We start from the raw sequence: 15805 nt of genomic DNA on the forward strand, positions 1-15805 counted from the left end.
TCCTCTGCCCCTCTCCTCTCTGCAGCCCCCCCCGGGACACCCCGTCCCCCTGACCCCCCCATCCCTCCTCTGCCCCTCTCCTCTCTGCAGCCCCCCCCGGGACACCCCGTCCCCCTGACCCCCCCCATCCCTCCTCTGCCCCTCTCCCCTCTGCAGCCCCCTCGGGACACCCCCCACCCCCGCTATCCCGCCTCTCTCCAGCCCCCTCCCGCGCTCTGCCCGGCAGCCCCTCCCCCCCGCCTTTCGCTTTTAGCCGGGCCGGGCCCTGCGCGGCCGCCGTAGCCGGGGAGCGGCCGCCCGGGCCATGGGGAACCTGCTGGGCCGCAAGCGGCGGAGCCGGGTCACGGAGCAGGACAGGGCCGTGCTGGTGAGGGGCCGGCTCGCGCCCCCCGCGCCCTTCCCGCCGCCCGGGGCGGGCTGCCCCGGCGGTGCCTGGCCGGCGGCGGGTCCCTGCGCTGGGCCGGGGCCGAACTGGCGCCGCTTGTCTCCGCTTCGGGCCCGCGGCTGCAGCGACCAGCCTGGGCCCCCGGTCCCCCCCCCCAATACAGCCCCCGGGGGGGGGCGCCGGGCCGGCCCCCCCCAATACAGCCCCCGGGGGGGGCGCCGGGCCGCCCCCCCCCAATACAGCCCCCCCCAATACAGCCCCCGGGGGGGGCGCCGGGCCGGCCCCCCCCAATACAGCCCCCGGGGGGGGCCGCCGGGCCGCCCCCCCCCCAATACAGCCCCCGGGGGGGGCCGCCGGGCCGGCCCCCCCCCAATACAGCCCCCGGGGGGGGCCGCCGGGCCGGCCCCCCCCCAATACAGCCCCCGGGGGGGGCCGCCGGGCCGGCCCCCCCCCAATACAGCCCCCGGGGGGGGCCGCCGGGCCGGCCCCCCCCCAATACAGCCCCCGGGGGGGGCCGCCGGGCCGGGGCCCCCCCCAATACAGCCCCCGGGGGGGGGCGCCGGGCCGGGGCCCCCCCCCAATACAGCCCCCGGGGGGGGCGCCGGGCCGGGGCCCCCCCCAATACAGCCCCCGGGGGGGGGCGCCGGCCCCCCCCATACACTCCCCCCGGGCCGGGCCCCCCCCAAATACACCCTCCCTGTGGGGCACCGGGCCGGGCTCCCCCGATACACTCCCCCCGGGCCGGGCCCCCCAAATACATCTCCTGGGGGTTGCCGGACCCCCAATACACCCCCCCCGGGGGGCGCCAGGCGGGGTCCCCCCCTCAATACACAACCCCCCCGGGGGGCGCCGGGCCAGGCCCCTAGTCTGCAAATACCCCCCCCCCGGGTCTGCGGTGGGGCGCCAGGCCGGGCACACCCACACAGTTAATTGCACAGTCAGGGCCTTAGCATTGGCGTATGATCACCAAGGTTAGGTGTGATTCTCCATCTTTATCCACCCACACCTCGTTCTGCTTGGATCAAGATGGTGCATTGTATGCTGGGTCCTGAGTCCTTCAGGGACTATTAAATGCATGTGTATAGCTGCTCTTTTCTGTTTTCCCTGCCACATGTACAGTATGTACCTCTCTGGGAAACTCTTCCAGCTCACACTGAGGACATCCGTGCATCTGTCTGGCTGTCCTGGGACGTCCCTGTAGCACTTACTTTTTGTAAAATTCCAGAAGAAAGTTGTTTCCGACGGCTGCCAAGGGGGTAAAAACCCCCCCAAAGCTCTGTAGGTGTTTCTGTCTTGGGAGCGGCTGATGCGAGCATTTTTCTTTTTGAGGAGCGTGACATCCCAAAGCAAGGAGGAGACAACAGTTTGAGGGTTAACTTTTGGCATGTAACCACTTTAGCTGTCTGCTATGCTGTTGTCTTCTAGGAACTAGCCACTGAAATTATTAGAAAATCAGGACCTATCTGGACAGATGGAATGGATGGCAGGTGTGCCTGACCCGGACTGTTAAACAGCAGTTGTACAGTTAAGCTTCCATGGCTTGTCTTTTAACTGTTTTTATTCCTCTTCTCCATTAGCAACTGAAACAGCAGCGGGATAAACTGAAGCAGTATCAGAAACGGATAACTCTGAATCTGGAACGAGAGAGAGCTGTCGCCCGGCAGCTGCTGAGAAATGGCAAGAAAGAGTAAGTGAGGTGCTGCAGCTTCTGATCAGTGGCAGAATGTGAAGGCCGGAGATGGCAGAGAAGACAGCGTCCTTGCAATACAAAAGGATCTGTGTTGTTTCAAACATCTGGAGTAAAGTTAGCAGGAAATGTTATTGAAACAGGATGTAAATGAGTTCAGGGGATACGTACGTAGGGCTTCTTTCTGTAGAAGGAGTGAGGTTAAAAAGTAGGATTCAGAGTGAACCTGTGTGCTGAGCTTGGAAGGCCTTTGCCTGAGTCTTTCAATGAGGGTTTGAAAAACTAGACTGTGGTCATATTCTTCAATATACAGCTGCCATCTGCTAATGCTGTAATTTGATTTGTGTGGGTGCTTCTTGGGTGCACCAGTCCCTGCTAGGACCTGTAGTTCCCATGGGCTGCCGTAATGGGTTCCTTTATCTACAAATTACATGGGTTCTGCACACTCCAGACATGTTAACAACACAGTCCAGGTTTGGGCAAAATTGGGCATCCCTGGTCAGAAATACCTCTTTTTCACTGAGCTTTACTGCTGGCGTGCTCTGCAGAGGAAAATTCTTAACCAAAACATGGGCTGGAATAGATTTCATGGCAATCTCTCTGTCCTTTAAGAAACAAAGCTTTTTATTTTACTGACAAGATTACAAAATTAATTCTTTGGCTTAAATCCTCCAATTTATGCAAAAAATCAATTTGGGAAGCATGGCTCAGCTTGTGTTTAATTATAAAGCCACAACACTTATCTGGGTTCATCTGCCTGTGGAGAGAATTCCAGGCAGACTTTGGAGAGCAGAATCTGTACTCCGGACAGAAGAAATTGGTGCCTTTGGATTTTGGTCCCAATTAGAACTTCCTAACTTCCATATCCATATCAACAGTGCCAAGTCACTGCAGAGGGCTATCACCCAGTTTAAACTGATATTGTCACCTTAAATTTGCCCTTTAGATTTAAATTTTATAAAGACAATCTTTTATAAAAGCTGACGTCAGTAGAAATATGAACACAATTTAAAAAAAAATCCAGTGGAAATGATATTTTGATAGTGCGTAGCTCAATGGGGCCTTGACCTGAGTTCTCTGGTTGCTACTATAATACAAATAAACAGTCCTCTGCAGTTTTTGAAACCCATAAATTGCAGTACTAAGACCCTGAAAGCGAAACTATCTTAATTATTTTCTTTGTCCAAGCTGGGAGAAATGCTAAAAATAAACAGAGCACAATTACAGGTTTCAGAGTAGCAGCTGTGTTAGTCTGTATTCGCAAAAAGAAAAGGAGGACTTGTGGCACCTTAGAGACTAACCAATTTTTTTGAGCGTAAGCTTTCGTGAGCTACAGCATCCGATGAAGTGAGCTGTAGTTCACGAAAGCTTATGCTCAAATAAATTGGTTAGTCTCTAAGGTGCCACAAGTCTCCTTTTCTTCTTAGAGCACAATTAGTGACTTGAGAATAGTTTTTGAGAATCCTTTCACTGTTAATGATCAGAGGTATTATGGATAACTGGTAAAGGAACTGGCATATAGCATGCATATTTTATTTATTTATTTTTATATATATAATTGTATGTGTTGTGATATCATTCAAAGGCTACAGTCAGGATCAGAGCCCAGTTGGGGAGGCGGGTGGTAATCTCCCAAAGAGTGTGCAACCCAATCTAATGTGCTGTTTAGTTAACAATGTCCTTTTGAGTTGTACGTTAGAATAGCAATACGCGCTTCTCCTTTCATTGTGCTTTTCTGATTAGATGTTGTAGGCTCACATCTTACGATGCTTCCTCCCAGCCCTCAAGTGTGTTAGAATTCCCAGAAATGCTTAGTAAATCTGCATGCTTAATTATAACATAGCTATGCACAAAGTACAAGTCTAACTGATCACTGAACACTCCCTAACAGAGCTGATACTCTTCCCATGGTGGCACTGTCTGGAATTTGTTGGTCCCGTATCATTAGGCCTAATAACAAACCAAAGAGACATTCTCCAGGGCAAAATACATTTGAAGAGGTCTGCATGGCTTCCAGTGGTGACCTGAAATGCTGTTTTTTCTGTCCTTCCATTGCTCAGACCCCCAGCCCTTTCCCCTGTGCCTTTCTCCCACTGTGGCTGTCGCTGGTCTGCCAGCTGGGCACCATCTGCTCCTGCCACTCGCTTTCTCTCCAGTGTTTCCTGCCTTGGATTTGGTAAATCTTTGGCATTAAAATGGTTTTTTGGAGTGAAAGTGAAAAGCAGTCTGTCCCAGCAGAAGCCTTGTGAAGAAGCTAAAGTTGTCATGGGATGGGAAGGGCCAAGCAGGCCTGGCTGTTGCCTTCAGTCCTGATCAATAACTAATACTTTCTATCCACCCCTCCCCTGAAAAGATCAGTGGTCACGTATAAATTCCTGTTAATCTGTCTGAGGGGGTTTCCTTACCTACTCCAGGCCCAAATAAGCATTGCCCTCATGTGGTCTGGCCCCAAGGCTGCCCATAACCCAGAAGAGGTCATCCATTGTTGGTTAGTGTCTGCTCCTGGAAGCCCGTCTCAGTACTGGAGAGTGACCGGCTGACAGCGAGCACCGCTGCTGAGCTGCACACTTGAAGACAGCTACATTCTCGTTGTCTAGATACAGATTTGCCGTGACCCATGTTAACCCTCTGTAAGCTGCACAGTGCTCTTCCCCATTAGTGAAAGACATGGACGTCAGAGCACGCAACAATTTGAGTAAATGCTGGAAACTTTACACCATATTTAGTTATATTTTTTGGCTCTGCAGATGGCTAACCATTAATTCTAATTCACCATTAGGTTTTCTCCCCAGTCTAATGCTATGGAATTCCCACAGTTCAGAACTATCTGTTGGTTACTGGCTTAATCTGTTCTTAAAAGAAATCTCTTGACTGTAAATGTTTGACTCATCTGCCTCTTTTTATCACCGTCTTGCTGGTGGGAGTTGTTCCACCATTGCACTTGACGTGTACATTTTAGAAGAACACCTCATAAAAACTGTAATGTAGCATTGTTGTGATCTTTTTAGGCTCACTTGTTTGAGTTTTCTTTCTGCTCTTTTATTCATTCAGAAAAGCCAAGTTATTGCTAAAGAAGAAGCGCTACCAAGAGCAGCTGCTAGATAAAACAGAAAACCAAATCAGCAACCTGGAACGCATGGTATGCAAGAATCAATGAATCCCAGGGAATGGCTTATTTTGCGCAGCTGTTTAGGATGCATGTCCCTTTTGCCTGTGTGTAATTACAGCTAACTGCCCGAACACGAATGGCACTTAATGCTCGGCTGGTAGTACAAACATTTCATAGGACTGGCTACACCATGATTATCTCCTAACCTAGTTATGAACTAGGTCCAGTTTGTAATGTAGACTGGGCCTTAACCCTGTGTCTCATCAGTATGTAAAGCCTTGGTCGAGTGCAGCAGTGGAAGCCTCCCCTCCGTTTTAGAGAGACCATTTCTAGACGTGGGTGGAGTTCAGCTTCAGGGCCAGTTTAGCCTTAGGCCTCTGCTTAAGACTGCCAACAAGGGAGCCAGCTACTGCCCACTTCAGTGGTGGTCTCGATGCAGCCACCTGAGCGAAGGCATTCATTGTGCATGGGCGCTGGAACAGCAATCAGGTGGCTACTGCTTCTCATTATTACTGACATGGGGCAGATTTGGACCAATAACTGCTAAGTAAAAGGCTCCATATTCTAGCTGCCTGAGCCTTCCAGTCTGTTTCTGTACTGCCCATTGATGGGGCTCTGACTGCTCTTGACTCAGCTGTGACTCATGTTCTTACTCTAGGTCCAGGATATTGAATTCACCCAGATTGAAATGAAGGTGATTGAAGGCCTGAAAATTGGCAATGAATGTCTGAATAAAATGCATGAGGTAAGGGTGACCCAGAGAGCTCTGGGTGAGGCAGAGTTGTGGGTTTTCACATCTGTTCTGCAGCCCTTATATGCGGATTTTGGCTTTCTCCTCCCAGGTCATGTCAATAGAAGAAGTGGAAAGAATAATAGATGAAACCCAAGATGCTGTGGAATATCAAAGGGTACGTATAGAGCACATATGCGGTCCTGAGCAGAGATGACCAATCATGCAGTGTTTTTTGTGATGTGGACTATGCTCCAGGCTGCCAGCTAGGCTGAGATCTGCCAAAACTCATTTCATAGGTGACCAAATTAGGGTTTGAATTTAGGCCTCCCGCAGCAAAAAGCCAGAGCAATAACTGTCTGTGGTGTGGGGTCCCCTTATCACATGCACTGTTGTGTGTGTGTGTGTGTGTGGTGGTGTAAGCAGCAGAGCTGTCATGCTGTGGTGTTCATTGGCACATCCGTCTCTCTCCTGCACAGCAAATCGATGCAATGCTGGCTGGCAGCTTCACGGAAGAAGATGAAGATGCCATTTTAGAAGAATTAAATGCCATTACTCAGGTAAGCCTTAATTTCATGCTCTAGTAATTACTTTTACCTCACATTTCCAAGTGGTAATCTTTCATCAGGGAAGGGGTTGTTTCCCCTGTAGAGATGGTAGTTGATTTAATTCTGCTGGATAGCCTAATTATAGCTGTATGTGTTTGTTCTATGAGTCATCTGAGAAGCCAGGCAGATGCTCTGTACTTGGGAGACACTTAGACCACTTGGAATGTTTTTAAGGGTTGTTTTTGTTTACACTGTTATTACAGACAGTAGTCTTGTGGATTGGGGCACTGCCTTCACTGGATGACTGTTCCACTTTACTTGACTAAGATCTTGACTGTTCCAGACCGGGTTCGCTGTCTCACTTTCACTTCTGTTCTCGACCCCTCCACCCTTCATGGAGTGTATGGCTGCTCCAAACTCCAGTCTTGAGGTTGTCTGGTTTTACCACCGGAAACCTTCAATCCAGTGGGGTTGTGGTGGTGGGACTCTGCAGCTGGCCCTGCCGGGGGAAGTTCATGGCTAATCTGGGCTCATAATAAACATCAGTTTACAAAGCCAGGCCAGGCCCTGGTCCACTGGACAGCACTAAAACTAGCAACTCGAAGCAGCGGCATCTCCTGCAGTTCTGGGGGAAGATGCCTTTTTGCATGCAGAAGCACCTGTTGGTATAGTTTCCAAACCAGCTCAGTGCAGAAGCCTGAAAGGAGCTCTGTGCTAACACAGTGGCATGTGGGGTGAGTGAGACTTGACATGTTTAATGTGCTTGCAGGAACAGCTCGAGCTCCCTGAAGTTCCCGCTGAGCCACTCCCAGAAAAGATCCCAGGTAGAGTCTGTTTATTTGATCGTACGACTTCTGCTTCTCCTGAGTCTTCTCGGGGGTCTAACAGCAACTTGGGACCCTTCTTGTTTGCGGTGAATGTAGCATTTCTGAATGTGAGCGGCTGAATGGTGCCTGGTGCAGTGTGGGCTTGGGCTGTGCAAGCTTCTTCTGACAAATGCAGCTTACCCTGGACCTTCAGCACCCCCATGGCTCAGTCTCAGTCCAGCCTCTCATGTTGTTCAGCCACTGTGTCTCGTAATCTGCGTAGTGGTCTTGCACTCCTACCCTCTGTTAAACCAGGCCATCCCAAGTGACGTTTCTCACCTGCAGGGAGGCTTCCTGGCCCAGCAGCAATGCATAACACTTGTTAGCATGCTAAGCTCACCCCTAGAGAACTTATTGCGTTTCTCTCCCAGAATGTGGGTCAGGCTTGGGATTCTGTAATACCAGAAACGGCTGGGATCCCTCCCAGCTCGGCTGCTATCGCAGGGTGCTGCTGCTAGGGGGGATCCAGTGCCTATCCAATTGCTTCTCTTTTTAGGGTCATAAACTAGGCCCATCGCTGTCTCATGAGCACCGCGTCTCTCAGAACGCTAGGACCCAAGGGGCACGGTGATGGTTCTTGCCTCCAGAAGGGGCCCGTGTGCTGGCTCACCCCTGAGCATCCAGTGCAGGACACTGCACTGTAGGGGTTGTGTAGATAGCACACACAGCTGATGAGCCAAAAATAGGCCAGAAGGCAAGGGTAGGTGAACTGTGACACTCCTGGGCCTTAGCCTGGCTTTGGGGAGGAAGGAGTTAAAATCCAGCCCCAGAGAAATGGGGCTCTGCCCTTGCTTCAAGGGAACCCTGCACTGGGGGTGAATGGGCTGGACTCGCGCTGGGTTTGTGGAGCTGAGTCTCCCACGGATAACAGCGTTGAGAGGTTTCAGAGTAACAGCCGTGTTAGTCTGTATTCGCAAAAAGAAAAGGAGGACTTGTGGCACCTTAGAGACTAACCAATTTATTTGATAATAAATTATAAATAAATAATAAATAATAAATTGGTTAGTCTCTAAGGTGCCACAAGTACTCCTTTTCTTTTAGAGCATTGAGAGACTCGCTGTAAGAGAGGAATCCAGCCTCCTGATTGTAGGAACCAGGAGCAGTAAAAGCCGCAGGAGGTCTGGTTTTGGCTATGACAACTGGACGGTGAACAGGAGTCAGTCAGTCCATGCTGTCAATCGATAGCAGGCTGGCCACACCTTCACGTGAGCTCTGCTTGTAGAGGGCCCGCTCAGTCCCTGTGAGGATGCAGGCTGTCATAACACGGAGATGAGGGAGATCTTATCTAGCCAGTGCCCCTGCAGGAAACTGCTTGCTTTGACCTTATGTTGTATGATGCAGTGCACTGGTCTTTCCTTCTCAGGTGTCTAGATTGTAGCTGTTACTTGTTAAGATTGTATTTTAACTGCTTGAGCAGCATGTGGGGCAGAGGGAGATGCTGGATAAATAGAATTACTCTTGCTGTATCGTTCAGTAGATTTCCCAGATGCTGCTGGAATGCTCCTTGCCTTGCAGAGAAATGAGAGACGAGTCCTGTTTCTCTCACAGGACTTGACTCTCTATTTTCTCTTATTCTGAACTGAGTTTCTCTTTCTTCCACAGAAGCATCACCTGTCAAGATCAGGGCCAAGCCAGAACTGGTGGCAGCATCTTAATTCCACTCCTGGGGATAACCCCAAATAACTTCCATCATGGACAGTTTGGAATCCCAGCATGCCCTGGGGACAGGAAACGCCACAGTAGCATCCCAGCTGCGCTGGGCGAATGTGCTGGAGTGAGGTTTCCTGCACAGGGCAGGGAATCTCAGCAGATTATCGCTCTTGTATCAAGATTATTTTCTAGTGCTTTCTTTTTGTAATTTAAACTCACTCAGCTGCGCTGTCTCTGGATTAAACAGTGACTTTAAAACTTCCAAAGCCAAATGCTTTCTACAAGCTGCTTTCAATTGCAAATCTGCCTGTGCAACCAATGCTGCCATCACTGATCTGTTAGAAGCCCCTGTGCTGGTCTTGGAACACTGGAGTGTTAAAAATGGTTTTCGTAGTCCCTATGTTACACTGCACTGCTAGGAACCCATCAGACCTTCCCTTTGGCTGTGATCCTGTGTCCCTCTGGTCTTCCTCCTCTGGCTGGGGCTCCACTGTCTAAATCAGATTGTCTGGCTTGGCACTGGGATCTGAGAGCTCGCTCTAAGGGTATGGGCAGCATGCAGCCAAGTTGAGCCCAGGCATCACTTCTGACCTCCTGCAGGCAGTGACGTTGTGGGTAGCGACAGCCTCTCATGCTGAAGGAGAAGCCTTTAGGGGCGAGGAAACAAGTTTTACTGCTTCAAATCTCTTGCTGCTCAAGCACCCTTGAGTGAGGTGCCGCGAAGCTGTTATGACATTGGGTCCGGCACAAAAGTGGGTGTGGTGGGGCTGCCAGCAGAGAACGTCGTCCCATTGCATCTCATTTTAAAACTTGCTTAGGTGGGAGGCCAGCGCTCTTCTGAGCTGGGATCTCTGTGTTTGCGACAGGGCAATTGGCCTAATTTACAGTAGGCCACCGCAGCAGCACTTGTGAGAGAAAAGTTGCTCTGCAGTGAGATGGAAAAGGCCAAGTCTTCTGCCAGGCCATGTGTCCGAATGTGTCCTGTTCAGATCTCACACCGTTGCTCATTTGTTTGTGAAAACCTCTGGTGCTAGGTGTCACTGAGCAGAACATACGTTCTAGGAATCTGATGAGCCTTTTAAAACTAGAATAGGGACTCGCTGGCTTAAGATACTGCTCAAAAGCTGTCCCCTGACTGCTCTTGTCCCCACCAGAGGTGGACTCATCTTTGAAACATGCAGATCGATTGAAATGGCTTCTGCTTTCAGTTATCAGCACTCCCCATTCTGTGTCACGTATGTGTGTCGAGGTGTGTGGAAAGCGTGAGTGGGTACGAACAGGTGATTGATTCTGTACATGGGAACGAAGTGTGTGGTTTCTTAAATTATCACCACAGAGATCCTGTGTACTTTAATGTTCCACCTTTGGAAACAGAAGTGAAATGTGTGATTTCACTGAGCTGCAGAGGACAGCTCTGCACTTCCCCATGGTGCGGAAGGATACAGGACGGGGTGGCTGATGAATCAGACAGAAACATGAGGCCCAGGTTGCAAAGCCTGAATGGTGCTTACTCTTGGTCCTGAACTGACCTTGTGTTCACAGAAACTTTGTCCCTGGGCTGGTAGCTTGCATCTGGGTTTATCTGTCCTTGGAAACCAGTTTGCTCTGCTGGATGTCTGCAACCTTGGCTTGTCAGCCTGAGCAATGCCTGCCTGCCAGCCAACAGTGCTTGGCATGCTGTCCCTTTCTTGAAGACACACCCTTCAATTGACCCTCTCTGCAATGGGGCACTGAGATGGAAGATAGCTAGAGAGCCCTTTGGGTGCTGCTAGGTGAATGCTTCTGGGGGAATATGCGACTTGGTGCTAGACAATAAATATTTCCAGGGGCTGTGCCGCTTCCCAGTAGCAAAGGGTCAACAACAAAAGTACTCCTTTAAAATCCTGTTTTCCCTGATTCGGGGTGTGTGGAACTCCAGGGGCTGGGCTTTGAGCTGTCTCACTCCTGCAAGAGATGGAAGAGTCCTCTAGGTGGCAGGCCCCTTGGAACTTGATATTTCCAGGCTTTTAGTAGTGGATCCCTATTTGTGTTTTCCAGAAAAGCCAAGGCACAAATTGGTGAGGGATCTCGCAGCACCCTCACAGCAGCTGGAGCCCTCCAGGGGACTCTGCTTTTCGTGGTGAAAGTGGCACTGCTGTTCAGTGTCATTTAACCTCGATCTTTCTGGAACCAACTGATCAGGGCTAAAATGTTCCCCTTTCTGTCTGTGTGTGTCATCTTAGTCCTCTTTGGGGCCACCATGGAACTGGCCCTTAAGCCCGGCTTTGACAGGCAAGAGCTAAAGTGGGTGAGTCAGCTCTTTATTCCCCCACGCGCCCCATTTATTTTAAAAATAGACCTTTTTGCTGCCAGTTCAAGCCTTTGAATGTCATGCAGTATGCATGTTTTCAGGGTTGTTGTCATCGTGTTGGTCCCAGGATATGAGAGAGACAAGATGGGTATGGGAATCTCTTACTGGACCAATTTCTGGTGGTGAGAGAGATGGTTTTGAGCCAGACAGTGCTCTTCTTAAGGTCTGAGAGCGGTGCTCAGAGAGTCACAGATAAGTCCAAGGTGGAAGAGATGGTTTAGCATAAGCAGTTAACACACGTTGTGAGAGACCATTCCTATTACAGCAAAGGTGTTAACTGGCCAGGTCACTTTGAATGGTCTCTTACAATAGGTTTAGCATAAGCAGTTATCTGTTCCACTTGACATTTAGCTGTGATACTCAGAGGACCTTTCCCAAACCTGAGGAAGAGCTCAGTGTAAGCTTGAAAGAGTCTCTCTCACCACCAGAAGCTGGTCCAATAAAACAGTGGTTCCCTTTTTTTCATTTGGGGACCCCTAAAATTTTTGAATGGAGGTACAGACCCCTTTGGCAGTCTATTGTCTGTATGTATAGTTAAATTCTGTTCAGTCAGTTTTCAGTCTGTCTTTTGCAGACCCCTTAGACGTTGCCATGGCCCCCCAAGGGGTCTGCAGAGCACAGGTTGAGACCTACTGCACTAAAAGACCCTCACGCACCTTGTCGTTGCAATATGCACGTTCTCCACCAGAGGGAGCTCTGTCCTCACAGGCTCAGGTGTTTAACCTTTCTTTTGAAGAACACGTTCTGTATGTACCATTTAATCCCCCACTCGTGCCCTCTGTTGGCTCTCTGATTTCACCCTCGCTGGCTCATTCTGGCAAATCGGAGTAGCTGCTGAACCGTGGCAATGGAGAAGAGCGTAAGGCCTTTCCTACGAGTGCAGTGCTTTGCCCCTTCAGTACTGTGAGCACACCGTCAGGCCGAGGTATTGCTTATCACCGTGTCAGAGGAGAGATGGAAACATGCTTCTGCTCTGACTCTGGGCTTTCGTGAATGTCTGTGAACAAAGGCAGTGCCAGCCAGGCTTAGGGGGATTCGCACTCTTGAAGTGTCAGGTGTCCTGAAGTGGCAGGCAGGGACCTAAATGTTCTGCTGTCCGCCGCGGTCTCTTGCTCATCACCCTTTTTTGGGTTCAGATCGCAGACAGGCAGTTGGGTTAGCACTGAAGGGGTTAATGCAGCATGCTGCATTCATCAAGGCAGTGAAATGACCACTTACTGAACTGCCAGCCGTTTCCTGTTCTAATCCCTGTACCCAACAGATTGTGCAGCATGTTTCCTTGAGAGGAAAAGCCAGGAGGGGTGCATGGCCTCTGTGGTGTGTTATAACAATAAAGCCTTTCTAATGGTGTCACCAGTTCAGCTTCTGTGATCAGATTGTCATGATAAATGTGTTTTGAGTGACTGAGAGGGGCTTTCCATCTCCCACACAACCCTCCTCCCGGGGGAGAGCTGGGAAAGGAATGGCCAGAACCTGCACTCCTGTAGCATAGAGTAACCCCAGCTGGGTGGATCTTAGGAGCAGAATTTTTGTTAACAAATTACAGTAACATTGCCAAGACTGCTGTGTGGCTTGGGTGCAAACTGCAGCCAGGTAAAATAGGGGGAGAGAGAGCTGGGAGCGTGTGGATGTGGGGATCTGTGTATACTAAACCGTAGCGGCTACTGGCAGCTAGAATGAAGGCTGAGAAGGGCAAATCTGGTGTAAACCTGTTGCTTCAGCCAGCTGTGCCTGTCTTCACCTCCTGTAGGGTATCTAAAGCCAGAGGGGAGGCGCTGGGCTGAGAGCTGCTCTAAGAGTAAAACAGCCTCCAAAGAGGCGAAGAGGTGTGTGGAGGTGCCTGGTCTGCAACTGAGGTGATTCCAACATGGCTGAATGGGTGTGGGGTGAAAGTTCCCTCTTCCATGGTTCCAGTTTTGCCATGAAAATGAGCTCTTTGTAAGGGGCCCTCGATAAGAATTAACAAGCTAAGAAACAAATGGGCCAAGCCCTGCAGCTTGGGCTGCTGGAAGGGTGAGCTGCCAGGTTAGTTCAGACTTTCGTTAATAGCAGTGAGGCTGGGTGGAGCCTGGCTGGACTGCAGCGTGGTTATCACGTTTCCTACTCGGCCACTTGCTCAGAGGATTTTCCTGGGCCTCCCTCACTGGTGTTCCTGAAACAGTGAAGAAGGTTGTAGCCAGTAGCAGCTCCACTGCTTTGAACAGATGTTCGTTGCCTTGTAATGCGGTGTCTCTAAAACCAGGCACATGCCCTACAGCCCTGCCCCTTGGAGGGATAGAGAGCACAGCACAAGCCACAAACGGGGGCACCGTGGACCGGGCTAATGGGATGCAGCACATCGGGCTCGATGCGATTCTCCTCCCCGTCTGGGGTGGTTTGGGAGTTACACCCACTGCACTGACTGAACCAAGAGGCTGGGGCTGGGGGATCCTAGGTGCCTCCTCCAGCTGGGCCCTGGCCCAGGGCATCCTGTGCGGTGCTCTGCCCTGGCTTCTGCCCAAGAGGATCAAACACCCAGAGGCCCTGGCTGCTCTTGACCCCCAGCTGGAATGGCTTTTCCTGTGACTATTTGTCCAGCCGTGCAATAGTGGGGGATATGGATTTGGATCCATTCCTGCTGGATTTTACATGGCCGGATATTTCATTCAAGCATCTTCCCTCCTCAAAGAAATTCACTGAAGAACCAGTGTTTGTCACTAATGAAATCCCTCTTCAACCAAGCAGCCTCATGCTGCTCCCTCTGTCTCTACCATCCACACAAAGCATCCCCAGAGACGTTCCCCTCCCCTGCACCACAGCCCTGGCAGCTTCACTGCACGGGATGTTTGAGTCTTTCCCACTTGGGACGCTGTTCAGCAGAGTTAGTGCAAAGGTTTGTGACCACCAAAAGACTGTGGTTTTAAAGATGCCCATCACCAGGCAAGAGGACGGTGGGAGTGACTTGCAAACCCGTAACCTGTGATGGGCTCTGTGTAGTTTGAAAGCTTGTCTCTTTCCCCAACAGAGGTGGGTCTAATAACTGATCTTACCTGACCCATCTTGTCTCCCTTGCAGCCTCTTAACATTTACAGAGACTCGTGATTTGACATTTCTGTCAGCGCCATTAGACATGTGTCTCTGTGGTATTTCTAACGTGCCAATCAGCAGAGCATTTAACGTGACTTGTTTTTGAAATGGAAAGATCTGACCTCGTGCAGAAGTCAGGGATGGCGCGGGTCTGCTGGGAGACAGTGCCACCTTCCTGTCCTGTAGTTGCTGGAGAGACCGTCTTTGTTCCGCAGGGGCCTTTGCTACCGCCCATTCCTTCCTGGCTTCAGAGTCTGTCTTCGCCCCACGGAGCTCGCCCAATGCTGGGTCTCCGGGAGCAGGTGAATTCTGCGGTTGCACAGATCTTGTTCCTGGGAATAATTTTGGTGAGGGGGAGAGGGAATTACAGCAGACGTTATGCAAGCAGCATTGCCTTTAAATAGAACGTTATTCAGAGTTGTCCACGAGGTACTGGTGCCTCTGAACAGCCCTTGGCTCTGTACATTGGGCTTTTTTTAAAAACTCATGAGATAATCCCCTCCCCTCCCCTCGGTCTTCTGGGAGTTGCCCGGAAGCCGGTGCCTCATGTGGGGGAGACACTTTCTTCATACACGCTCCCTCGTGGCCTGAACACCCTCTTCTTTTGAAATCACTGCAGCCCTTTTAGTCTATATTTAATTGAGTTGTGTAACTGCTGTGATGATGCCAGGCCGGGCCTGCTGTCGTTTCTATGCCAACACAGCTGGATTTTGGGGCGGGCTGGAAAGGAAGAAGGGCTTAGCTCTGACAAAGGCTGAAGAGGTCACAGACCCCCCCACTTGTCCAGATGTTTTCTGATGCGCCTACAGTGGAAGTGGTCAGATAAAAATCAGTGACTCCATTGAAGTCTGAGGCCTTTAATCTCCCGCTGGATCTAGGCGTGTTTATCTCTGGGGGTGAAGCACGCAGCTTCCCAGGGTTTACACCTAGGCGATGGACCCCTGCCTTCATGGTACATATGCTGCCAGCTGGCGCCTTGGAGCCGCTGGCTCTGCATCTCTCTGTTGCTGGGAGCTGAGGGCCTTCTACCCTCCCCTGTGAACACTGAGTCAGGAAATGTACAGCTTATGTTTTGGGGGTTCCCCCACTTTCCTTTCTACCATCTTCATAACAGTACCCTGCCCTTCAAAATCACTGTCCAAGCATTGATTAGGGTAGGTAACATAGTAAAGATGGGGAAAAATCCAGGCACAGAGAGAGGGAAGTAACTTGTCCGTGATCCCGCAGCCCCATGACAGTCAGACACAGAACCCAGGAGCTCTGGCTTTTAGACCCTCTGCTCTAACCACTGGGCTATGCAGCTGACTTGCAAGACCCTCCCCTTGGGTAGAGGCACTCCTCCATGGCTGAGGAAGGCTCAGCTGGGTTCCCCCAGCACATTTTGAGGGTTTGCCATAGTGATCGTGACACAACA

At 50.9% G+C, this 15805-nt stretch overlaps 1 protein-coding gene across 1 annotated transcript; it reads left to right on the forward strand.

Annotated features, from left to right (window-relative positions):
* The first annotated feature begins 258 nt into the window (after nt 1–258).
* On the forward strand, nt 259–9360 carry CHMP6 (charged multivesicular body protein 6). Its single transcript, XM_077833919.1, has 8 exons — nt 259–367; nt 1963–2072; nt 5124–5211; nt 5840–5926; nt 6024–6089; nt 6391–6471; nt 7229–7283; nt 8928–9360. Exons 1-8 carry the CDS (start codon nt 305–307, stop codon nt 8978–8980), a joined length of 603 nt encoding a protein of 200 aa, XP_077690045.1. The 5' UTR covers nt 259–304; the 3' UTR covers nt 8981–9360.
* Nucleotides 9361–15805: the final 6445 nt, after the last annotated feature.

This window comes from Eretmochelys imbricata, chromosome 14, assembly GCF_965152235.1.
Source record: "Eretmochelys imbricata isolate rEreImb1 chromosome 14, rEreImb1.hap1, whole genome shotgun sequence".
Classification (NCBI taxonomy): domain Eukaryota; kingdom Metazoa; phylum Chordata; order Testudines; family Cheloniidae; genus Eretmochelys; species Eretmochelys imbricata.